This window comes from Tupaia chinensis, unplaced genomic scaffold (genome assembly GCF_000334495.1).
Source record: "Tupaia chinensis unplaced genomic scaffold, TupChi_1.0 Scaffold000313_1, whole genome shotgun sequence".
Classification (NCBI taxonomy): Eukaryota; Metazoa; Chordata; class Mammalia; order Scandentia; family Tupaiidae; genus Tupaia; species Tupaia belangeri.
In genome coordinates, this window is record NW_006159806.1 from 5,108,235 (window position 1) to 5,120,528 (window position 12,294).

The 12,294-nt window shown below is 40.0% G+C and overlaps 1 protein-coding gene across 1 annotated transcript in view; it reads left to right on the forward strand.

Annotated features, from left to right (window-relative positions):
* AIG1 (androgen induced 1) overlaps positions 1 to 12,294 on the forward strand; it is a 292,635-nt gene that overhangs the window by 230,229 nt on the left and 50,112 nt on the right. The window contains exons 4-5 of the mRNA XM_014588842.2: positions 5,044 to 5,091; positions 5,205 to 5,272. Of these exons, the coding sequence (XP_014444328.1) occupies positions 5,044 to 5,091; positions 5,205 to 5,272 (116 nt within the window). The remainder of the gene's footprint in view (positions 1 to 5,043; positions 5,092 to 5,204; positions 5,273 to 12,294) is intronic.

Genomic DNA, 12,294 nt, shown 5'->3' on the forward strand with positions numbered 1-12,294 from the left:
AAGTAGACCTTTGCCATGGGATGTGGTCAGTTCATGGCCCTACTTGCTCTGTTCTATTACCAGGAACACACCCAAAGCCATTACAAAAAACACAAAGGGGGAGCAGCAGTTAGTGTAATTGCTATGTTGCTGGACTCCCATGTAGTCAACCGCGGTTCAAGTCCTAGACCTGGTGGCTTAAACTCACGTCAGGCGCATGTGCGTGCGTGCCTAAGATCCCAAGAGGAGAATGGAGGACAAGGGATTGTAGCCTGGCCATCTCCCCAGGGGGATGATTTCTCGTTTTCTGTCTCTGTCTCTCTCTGTCTTTCTGGTGAGCTCACACACCCTATAGCAAAAACCTCTCCAAAATAAAAAAAAGAAAAACGCAAAGGGTGTAACAACCTAAGATAGGTTTGGACTTCCCTTTTTGAAAATGATCTTCCAAATACTGTCCTCATGTAAATCAGCCACAGTGGATGACAGAGCTTAGGACAGGGTAATTCTTATGTCTTAAATAAGTATCTTCTAGGGCAGAGTTTATATGGTCATTGAAGGTTTGCTTCTTGTTCTATCAGTCCTTCACTTAGCACTTACAAGCAGTCGAACCTCAGTAGCTCAGCTGCTGGGAATTTGTTCTATTGACCCTACTGAGAACAGGTCAATACAATTATTAAGAGTCCCCATGGGTGACCAGACTTTATCTCCTTCTTTGTTTACTTAATGTGGACCTACATCTACCTGAGAATTCTGAGAGTTTCTTTTTTCTTTTTTTAGGGAACTTTTTGCTACCGGGGCACATGTGTTTGCCAGAGAGACAGGGACAGAAAGCAAGAAATTGCTCCCCAAGGGAGACGGCCTCCTCCATTCTCCTTTCAGGATTTTGGGCATGCATGTATACATGTTTGACGTGAGTTTCAAGCCACTGGGTCTGGGACTCAGACCACATTTGACTACATGGGAGTCCAGTGATGTAAACATTACGCCACATGCTGTTTCCACCAAAATTCATTTTTTACAGTGAATATCTTTTCTGCTTATTTTGAGTCCTAGCCCAAAGATAGTTCTGATTTGGAGACAATGTAAGTAATCTTCAATCTGCACTCCCACAGGTTGATTGACTCAAAGATTGTTCAACTCTGGTACCTTTTAAGAATGTAATTGAGGGAACAGCAGATGGTGTAATGGCTACCTCACTAGATTCCAATGTACCGTTCAACTCCTGGACCCGTTGGCTTCTGTGTGCATGTCCAAGTTCCTGAGAGGAGAATGGAAGAGAAGGGTTGCAGCATGGCCATCCCTTCTTGGGGGGTGATTTCTCACTTTCTGTTTCTTTGTCGTCTCTGTCTTTCTGGCTAGTGCAGTGATTGCTTAGGACCATCTCCTAATGAAAAAAAAAAAAAAAAAAAAAAAAAAAAAAAAAAAAAAAACCTCTCCAAAAAAATATAGAATGTTATTGTACGCAGGCGGAACAGAGTATGGGATTTGAATGTAGACAGACTGCTTTTGTTTGGTTTTCTTTTATTGATGATAGAGTTTAAGAGTATACTCATGACACAGAGAATGAGAGAGAAAGAAGCAGCCTCCACTGGGTCTAGTCACTACTGCAATCTTCTTCTTCCAGTCTGTCATCCTGGGCATTCAGGCCGGTGCCTGGCATAGAACTGGTTTGGAATCCTACCACCAGGCTGATTAGTTCTGTGATCTTGAGCAAGATCATTAACCTTACTGAGCCTTTTTTACCTTACTGCAGAAGGAGTGAATAGTAGGTACTCGGGATGTCGGTTTGAAGATTAAATTATCTCAACAAATATTTACTGAATATATCCTGTGCCAGGTTCCTTTCTAAGTGCTACAGATACCACAGTGAGCAGAACATAAAATTATCATTCTTGGGGCCACATGGAGGCACAGCATTAATGCAGCTGTATCCACATGGGAAAGATCCAGGTTTGTGTGCTGGGGCTTTCCTGAGTATGCCAGGTGCATGGGAGTATGTCCATGATTCGTGTCAACTGGGACAGGAAATGGATCACAGCATGAAGTTACAGTTGGGGTTAGGACCAGCAGATGATGTAATGGTTTCATTGCTGGACTCCCACATGGCTCACCATGGTTCAAGTCCCAGACCCAGAGGCTTGAAACTCACCAATAGTGCATGTTCATGCACGCCCAGAATCCCGAGAGGAGAATAGAGGAGAAGGGATTGCGACACAGTCATCCTCCCCGGGGCATGATTTCTTGCTCTTTGTCTCTCTGTCTCTGGCGAGGACACATGCTCTACGGGAAAAAGAAAAAAAAAAAGAAACTGAGGGAGATGTCTCTTTGTCTCTCTGGCAAGCACACGTGTTCTATGGGGAAAAAAATCTCTCAAAAAATTGAGAGGGACCTCTTTTTCTCTTATCAAATAAATAATTAAACAAAACAAAACAAAACCAAAGATTACCATGTGGCTGATGGTGTCTTAAACGGGGTTAAATATTTTCCTTTTGCCTTTTGGTTATTAAGTTAACAAAGCCTGGGAGGGAATTGGACTCAGATTTCTTGTACTTGTAGTGCTAAAATAATTATATTTTTTGATACTGCAGATTTTAGGTTATAACCGAGCTGCCAGAGCTTCCTAGATATTCAGCAGGGCCGTGCTTAGATTTTAACCATTTTTTTAAAGTTCCTAAAACTTTAGTTATCCATTGGGTAACATTTAGGTTTCAGTAAATATTGTGCACTGTATTTCCTTTTGTTAATATATACTAGTTATCAGTAATCATAATTTGCATTATACATTTTTGGAGGAGGAAATACACATTCGTGAGTGCATGAAAATTCTACATGATAAGCTGTTACTGTGATATAGAAAAACTTTCTCCTGAGATTTGTCCCTGGCCAAATTTACAGGTGCACAGCCAGCCACAAAAGGAGCTTTTGCCTGTGGTTATGTCATGAATGGCACAATAGCTCCTGTTTAGTGGAGATGAGGCCAGTGATTAAATGATCTAGAAAGATCTCCCAAAAAGTTCTTCTGCTTGGCATTGCCAAAATACATTCTCACCCTCCCAGGTATGACATCTGATGATCAGCAAGTAGGCTAGGTAAAATAATGATAACAGGATACGAAGCATAATCACACTGATTATTCAGTATAACTTTATATACGTTATAGAAAAATGGATGATTTTCTGCTGAGTTTGAAGCAATGAATGAAGAGGTGGAGTTTAGATATGCATTAATGTTAACGAGCCAGAAATAATACCATTGTCATTTGTAATCCAAACAGGCCATCAGAGTCCGCCTTATCCCAGTGTAAAGATTTGATTTGCAGGTATTTTTCTTCTGTGTGAGATTTGATAAGATTTGATAAGACATAAGCTTATTGCCAGCTATACATTGAAATTCCACATGAATGCACCATTGTAAAACTATTGTTAGCATCTCAAACTGTTGGTGAAATGCCAGGCCAATGTCATCTGAGATAACTAGATCATAATGAAAAACCAAAAGGTCTTTAAAATGCATACCATGTCTCTGCTAGCACACACGTACATTTTACGTGGGTCTCTTCAGAGCTAATTATACTGTTTTAAAACAATAATAATAGAGAAGATAGAAGAGGAAGAAATAAAACTACTCAATTGTGGAATCATTCGCCTGAATTTCTCAGAATGCCACATTCTAATTATTAAGGTATCAACAGTCAGAACAATTATCCAGAGGAGAAAGCATGAGGCTAAGAATGTCTACTGTCTTAATATTTCCCACAAAATCACGGCTTTCTATTTTCTCTAGGAATATAAACAATAAGTTGCCAGAAAGATGTTCACTTTTCTATCCCTTACATTTCTTTTGTCTGCCTGACACCTAGTTCCATTTGGTTTAAACACTCAGTATTTAAGCTTGAAAATAATAATACTCTATTTTCCGCTTTTTCCTCCCATAAGCAAAGATTTTTTCATAGTAGTTAAAGATGTAGTAAATAGAATTCAGACTTACCAATGGGTCTGTTTTTAGTTCCACCATCTTTGTACTCTTGAGAAAGTATCTAAGGTTGGAAGGTAAATATTTATCCTGACCCAGGTTTATCTAAGAAGCTTTTTGTCACTTATATTTTCCCACCAATCTTCAGTACCAAGAGTATTTGAATCTTTGGGAGCTTAAAAACTTTGTATTTTTTTTCTTCTTACAGTATGGGTGAGATGATTTGATCAGCACCTTGGTCCGCTGCACTTAGTATCTTAAATAATCACTGGGTCCAAAAAACAATGGTAATCTCTGTGAGGATTCTCAGGATTCTAGCTTCAAAGATCATACCTAAATCCATATACTGCTGGTAAAAATTGGCATAAACTTACTGGAAACTAATTGGATAATGTTTCCTAACTTGCTGCTGGTATACATGTAATTTGACAGTATTCATCAATGGCCTTAAGATCTACAGAGCCTTCAACTATGTGAAAGTAATTTAACCTTCAGACATTTAAAGAGTTTCATAAAAGAGTTCATTGAGCAATTTTTAGTCAATCAAAAATTGATAACCTTTTACTACCAATGTTCAAGAACAGGAATTGGTTAAATATATATTGGCACATTTAAAAAGAAATGGGGTTTGGATAAGAATGATCAAGGCCGATATTCTGCCATGTCACAAATTCTCATGCTGCAACATTGCAATAAAAACTTAAAGCAAAATTCATGTCCAGGATGATCTTAACTATATATAAATAGTATGAACAGAGAGGAAAAGTAAGACATATACCAAAATATTAATAGTAGTTCCTTTGCTAATTTTATTTCTTCCTTATGTTCCCATCCCCCCCCCATATATCTCTGTTATCAAAATTTCCTGTGATGGACATAAAATTTCAAAAATTAAGATACAGAAGAAAAATACCAATGGAGCCATTGATGTACTATACATTTTTGTGTCTATTCTACCTCTTTGGCAAGCCCCAGACTGCTTTCTGCTGTGGCGTTCTCTTAGGCCTTTACAATATACATTTTCCTACTGGAGAGAAATCAGCTATAGAGAGGTGATTAGAATCTGCATCAACTAGTATCTTTCTTTTTCAGCACACAACGGTTTTGCCCTTTATATTGATCGAGATGAGGACGTCACACCATCAGTACCCCAGCCGAAGCAGCGTCCTCCCTGCCATACGCACCTTCTCTATTGGCTACATTTTATGGGTGTGCTGGGTGCATCACGTAACTGGCATGTGGGTGCGTCACACCATCAGTACCCCAGCCGAAGCAGCGGCCTCGCTGCCATATGCACCTTCTCTATTGGCTACATTTTATGGTAAGGACCATGCCTGTTGGGCTATGGTATTGTATTCAATTTTGCACAGCTAAATTTGGGCACATATTTCACTATGAATATAATCACTAACAGATTCACACTGCGTGCCTCGTTTGGTCCAAGACCTGGGCTTTGTCTCGTTTCCCCAGATGCTTATATTTTTAGAAAGTATATGCCAAACCTCACACAACAGGAATTTGTTGAACAATCCCATGTAAGCAGTGGTTCTTCCAAGGCTACATTTTTCAACTCTTTTTCAAACTAAATGTTTTTCTTGGACACCAGTTTTATTGCTTAAGGGCTTTTTTGCTTAGGATTTTGTGTTGTTGCTTTTGTTAGGGGGTTAAGGGGTTCTAGCAAACACAACTGAGAACAGAAGAAATGACCTCTTAGAGCAAGAACTTTAAACTTCATTGGAAACGGGTAAAAATGTACATTTCCTGAGTCCAGTTAAAATCTAGCCTAGAAGTGCTATTACATAGAAAATACATTTATTGTTTTGTTCTTAAATATTGGGGTAAATAAACCACAGGGAATCTTTATTTGGTGTGTTGGACATAACTAAGTTCCAAGTGTGACATACTCGATTTATCTGATAAAAGAGCTTTTGCCTGGTGAGTTTATTTCACGTCAATTTCAGTTTTATCGTGTTCTAACACTTCAAAAATTATTTATCATAATATAGAGGATTTCTTATTTCTCTTTATAATCCCAAATCCTCTTTGATATATTTACACACAATGGAAGGCCCTTCTGCCAGCATTTTTGCCTCTTTGGACTCTTCTGTACTGAATTCCATGTCACCATCTCTCTTTGTTAGCCTGAAGAGCGAGACCACATTTTTCCAAACACCCCCACAGCAGTATTTAATCCTAGCAAAAGCCCAGAGCTCTTTAGGAGGTCCATTCTGCATGGAACAGCTTAGAAATTTAAAACAAAGGTCACAACAATACTTCACATACTTTACACAAATGATCACCGAATGCTCCAGATCTGAGCAGAGAAGGAATTAGCTGCCAAAAAGTCACACCATGTGGCTGAATCTGAAGGGACATCCAAGCGACAGACCCCAAAACAAGCCTGTGGTAAAGTTCATCCCATCCACCACTCCATCAGCTAATGAAAGATCCTTCACAAGGACTGGGGAAGAGTTTCTTTTTCTCATCACTTTCTAGGTATTCCCCACCACACACACACCCGAAACCTGAAGTATTGACTTCCTCTGATAGAAAAGGTACAGATGATCCGAACTCACGAAGTTATGTCTTAAAAATGAATTCATGGCTTTATCCATGTGAAGTTGATGGTCAAATGACCATTACCTTTCAGAAAAGTCAAATACGGAAGCTGCCCAGATTTTGCAGGTATGCTACAATGTTTAACACAGATCTACAACTGTCTATAGCATTAGTTGAAAAACCAACTTCTCATCCTCCCACAACCACCCCAAAAAAATCTCATTGCTTTACAGTTACATTTGCTGACCTGTAGGAAAGAGAAATTCTTCACTCTGGGAACTCTGAGTGTATTTCTGCAAATTCATTTGTATGTAATTAAAGTATTTGCATTTTGTAGAGCCCCAGAGGTTCCAGGAACTCTGTTCTTTCTGATGACCTTTCTTCCATTGTGGGTTCAATCAATCCACATTCCAAAGAGACACAAGGGAAACACCACACAGTCCTCCTTATAGACCCCCAAGGCCCCTCATTAAAATGAAGCATTCCTCATGTTCTCCCTGCCAAGGGAGGCTTGCCAGTTCCACGTACTCCCTGAGCAAACCAGTACTTGTTTGGACATGTATTTGCGTTAACCAGCAAATTCCCTCAGATTTGTTCTGAGGAAGCTTTCAAAGTAGACGTCCCTTTGGTGTTCTGCCTGGGCATTCACAGTAATGCGAAGAGCTAAACAATGCCCCTCACATCATGTCACATTACAGAAACCCAAGGATTATAATTGTTATCGAAAGGTACTGGCTTCTGCTTCCTTCCAGACTATCTCAGGGCCAACATACCAGTGACACAACAGTGAAAAGTTTGGAATATGAAATCTTTTGATAGCGTACTAGTGCTGTAACTGGACATTCCAGGATCTCATGCCAAGATGGGACAAAGCATTCTTCTTACCATGTGCTGATTATAAAATAAATAGGTCTTTTTTACAATAGAGAGTATGGTTGAGATAGATCTTCTTTACAATACAGAGTATGGTTGACAGCCAGGACTGCTAGCCAGGCTGTCTATCTGCCTTGCTTGGCTCAAATTCTGCCATGCTCTCTGATCTCACAAGTCTCCCTCCGTACCTAAATCTATTTTCTTCCTAGGTTTGGACAGTGAGGGTAAAGAAAGCAGGGAATACCTGCACTGTCTCTCACTGACTGCTACACACTGGGCTCCCACTCAGCCCTATCTTGGTCTTGCTAAACCCCAGCATAGCAACTGAAGGCTATCCCCATTCAGGATCACTTCTTTCTCCTTACCTTATTCATCTCTCCACTTGCTCAGATATTTGGGACATAAATATCTCACTGTTCATTTGAGGGTGCTCTCAACTCCTTTTCTGGACACCCTTCCATTGTCACCCCACATTTCTTTGCACCTTATTTGCAGGATTTCCCCTAATAAGTGAGAGGATCCCTAATATCTAATGCTGGAGGCAGCATAAAGGTCTCCTTGGTATCTAATACAACACTAAATATTAGGAATCAAATTCTTTTGAGCCAGGCACCATGCCAAGTACTTTACAAATGTTATATCATTCCTCCAAACAACCCTTTGAGATAGGCATTATCTTACCCATTTTACAGAGAAGGAAACTAAAGCTTAGTGTGATTATCAAGACAAGTCACTGGGCCATTGCCAGAGTCACAGTACAAGCCAAGCTGTGTGACTCCAGTCTATACTATTAACCATTTCAACTATGGCCTCTTGTTGTGTGGAGAGTAACTCTATAGATGAACATTGTTAATGAGCTCTTGGTTTGGTTTGGTTTTGAAGAAATGCATCAGAAACAGCCAAATCTATAGTTAAGCCCACTTCCTGGGTTGGAAATCTGGTTTCTTAATTTTTCTGGGCTTTAGTTTATTCAGATATAAAATAGGGAAGAGGAGAGCATGTACCTCATGGGGCAATAGTGAGGACTCAGTTATTATATATATAGGCTGGCTTGCAGCATGAAGTTTCTATAATGAGTTCTGAGAAGCTTCTCAACAAGTAGTAGCTAGAATGGTAATGTTTGAGAATTTTAGTTAGGACATTACAGGCCTTTCTCTTCCTTACACTCATTCTGGCTTATACATACACCCTTCATTTTAAAAATCTAGAACAATTCTAAGAGTATCTATTTAAATTGTTCTTCACTTCCTTTTTTTAAATTTTTTGCTATAGGTTATGTGCTTTCACAGAGAGAGTGAAAGAAAGTGAGAAACCACCTCCCAGAAGGGATGGCCATGCCACAATTCCTTCTCCTTCATTCTCCTCTTGGGATTTTGGGCATATATGCATGTGCACCGGGCATGTTTTTCAAACTTCCAGATCTAGGACTTGAACCAATGTAGTCACATGACCATGTGGGATCCAGTCACCTTAACCACCATGCCACGGACAATATTGTTTTTATTGGTTTTTGTTTTTGTTTTTGTTTTTGTTTTAAGGATGAATGAACTATCAGGAAATCTTGGCACAAGATTAAACAAAATTTTAAGACTATGGGATCCTGTAGGCCAGGTGGTGGTGCAGTGGTAATACAGCTGGACCCACATGGGAGATGTCCTAGGTTCATGTCCTGGAACCTCTCTGAGCATGCTCATTGTGCACACACACATGCCTATGATCCAGGCCAACCGAGATGAGGGGTAGATCATGACATGGGGACAGACCTTCATGGGTGCCTATCTCCCTCTTTGTCTCACTCTCATATGGAAGGCGTAAATAAACTTAGAAGAAAAATAAAAGATTGCAGAATCCTGATATTATCACCCTCTTGTTATTGTAAAATATTATGTAAGAGAAGACATCTGCCAACCTGGTGCAGGCCTCCTGGGACTGAATTTGTTCCTTCGCTCCCCCACCCCCCTACCACCCAAGCACCTCAAATCCTGGTCTCCCTATAGTATTGCTGCTGTTCACTATTCTGCTTTTCAATCTGCTGAAAACAGGAAGAGGAAACCAACTCAGACATTAGGAAATGTATATTTCCCTTCGACACTTCCCTTCCCATGGTGATTTCTTATTCAGTCAGAGTCTCCATGAGATTTCAGCAGTCATGCATCATACATGTTGACCATTAAATGCAAGACTTGGTCATGAACAGTTGAGTAGACATTAGTAAAGAGGAGAAAATGGATCTTGTAGCTGTTATGAGTTTCCTTAAAGCAAAATTGAGATTTCTATTCTCTTGGGGTCCTAATAGTTTTAGACAAATTCTATATTTCAAATCTCATTTACCCCAAATGTGTTCGTGGAATAACTTTCCAAGACAGAAAATAAAATCAGAGTAAAGTATGGTCTTTCTTTGTGCCACAATCCTAAATTATCTCATACTGGAATTCTGTCTCTTACCAAACTCAGATATTTCTCAGTCATGCAATTGTGGATTATTTTTTGTTTTCTTTTTGCATATTTTTTGAACGATTATTTTACTTAACTTTATTTATTTATTTTAATTTGACCAGAGTGAGAGAGAGAGAGAAAGTGAGAAAACAAGCCACCAGGTCCAAGACTTGAACCATGGTCGGCCATGTGGGAGTCCAGCACCCTTAACACCACACCACCTACCGGCCCCATCTTTTTACATGTTTTTAAACACAGAGCAAAAATTCTTAAAAATAAAAACAAGTGTGCTCGAATTTGGAAAGAATTGTTAGCCATGAACAAGTAAAAATTTTAGCATAAAATTTGTACACTCTTAACCAAGAAAATAAAATTTTAGGCCACATTGAAGTTCATCTATTTAATCAGATGTATCTTCACCAGTTAAACAAATCTGGCCAACATGTAGCCATTCATTAATCACAAAATGACATTTTCCTGTGTTCAACTTGAGTCTTTTATTCCACATGACAGCCTACCCTATTGTAATTTACATCTGTAATAGTACGTGAAAGTTTTCCTGATTTCTTAGCATTGGAGAACTGGGCCCAACCAGAAAGGGTAAGGTTATAAGTACCTCACATTCTAAAGAAAGAGACCTCTCTTAGGCTTATAAGAGACAAACAAGACTCTACTCCCTACCCATCACCAAATTCATCCATACACTTTGCCAGGCCCATTTTCCTATACATCTTCTCTAGCCTGTCTAAGAAAGAGGGAGAAGGTCATAGCAATCTTGAATTATGAGTCTAGAGGAGGCACTGGGAAAGGAAGTGCCTCTCCATATTCACTGAAGCCAAGTGTGAAGGGCTCTAAGAGAATCCCTGGCAAATGTTGGGGATGAAGCAGAAACTTCATCTAGGAAGCAAACTTATTGATCTTCCTTCTGCCTCCTACTGAGCAAGGAAGAATATTAGAAGGATAAGGTAGAGTGAGGGAGGGGAAACTGTAGATCAGTCTGCAATCCCATCATGGTATGTTTCAAATATAGGCAAGTCTCTTGCAGATAAGACATAGTGCTCTCTTGGTAGCCTACCTAAGAAGGCCAGCCCCAGGCAGGAGCCAGGAGATATAGAAGAGATTTAGCTGGAGCCAGTCAGATCCCCCACCTAAGGAAACTGCAGTAGAGAAGCCTTTTGGAGACTCCTGCAAAACTCATACATATGCACCCTATGCGAAATTGACCATCTGTACTTCAGCCTCCCAGCACTGATCAGTAGAAACCTAGGATTAGCCAGAACAGCAGGAGCAGCCACTTGCACAATCATGGGCACTGAAGTCAAATGGCTGTCCTTTCATTTCTCCTCTCAGATTCTCAGATAGGGAAGGATGTCCCAGATGGTGCCATGCTCTTCCTTTCTACTTCAAGGAACTGGGGCAGGTGGCAGAATAAAGAAGCAAAGACCCCATCCACATGAGGCTCTCGCAATGAAGCCTGGTATGTTCAGGGAAAGCAGAAAGCTAGTGAATCAGAGCAGAGTGAGAGGGAGAGTGAACAGAGACTCCTGAGGTGTGAGAAGGATCATTTAGGGCTTTGTACACTATTATAAGGTCTTTGTCCTTAATTCAGAATAATTGGGGGTCATTGGAAGGTTTCAACATGATCTGAGACAGTTTTAAAGTATCTCTCTGAATGAATTAGGGCAAGGATGGGACGGGGGAAGACACGGCAGGCAACAGAAGTAATCCTGGCAAGAGATGCAGTTTTTTGGAACCTGGTGGTAGAAATGGTGGTGGTAGGATTTGGGATCTATTTTGAAGGTAGAATCAACATAATTTTTTCTGAAAAAATTGAAATTGAACTCTAGATTCAGCTCCTTTAATCATTTTTAACCTTGATAGGGAAGGCACAACAATATTCACTCTACTCTACCCCTCCCAACAATATCCACATCCTAATTCCCAGGACCTGTAAGCAAGTATTGTACATGACAAAAGGGACTTTGCTGTTGTAACTAAATTGGAGATTTTGCAATGGGGAGATTAGACTACATTATCCAAGTGGACCCAATCTAATCACACGTCCTTAAAAGTGGAGAACCTTTCATAGCTGTGGTCAGAGAGAGATATGCATATGGAATAGTTAGAGGGATGCAATATGAAAAAACTTCAAATCACCATCCATGGCTTTAATGATAGAAAAAGGGGATCAAGAGTTAAGGAATGTGGGTCACCTCTAGCAGGTGGAAAAGGCCAAGTGTCTTAACCCATGTTATACTGCTGTAACAGAATACCTGAGACTGGGTAATTTATAAAGGACAAAAGCTTATTTCTCACAGTTCTAGAGGCTAGTAAGTCCAAGGTCAAGACACCAACAAGTTCACTGCCTGGTGAAAGTCTGGTGTTGGCTTCCAAGATGGTGCCTTGAATGCTTCTTCTTCTAGATGGTAGGAACATTGTGCTTCATATGGCAGAAGATAGAAGGGCAGAAGGGGT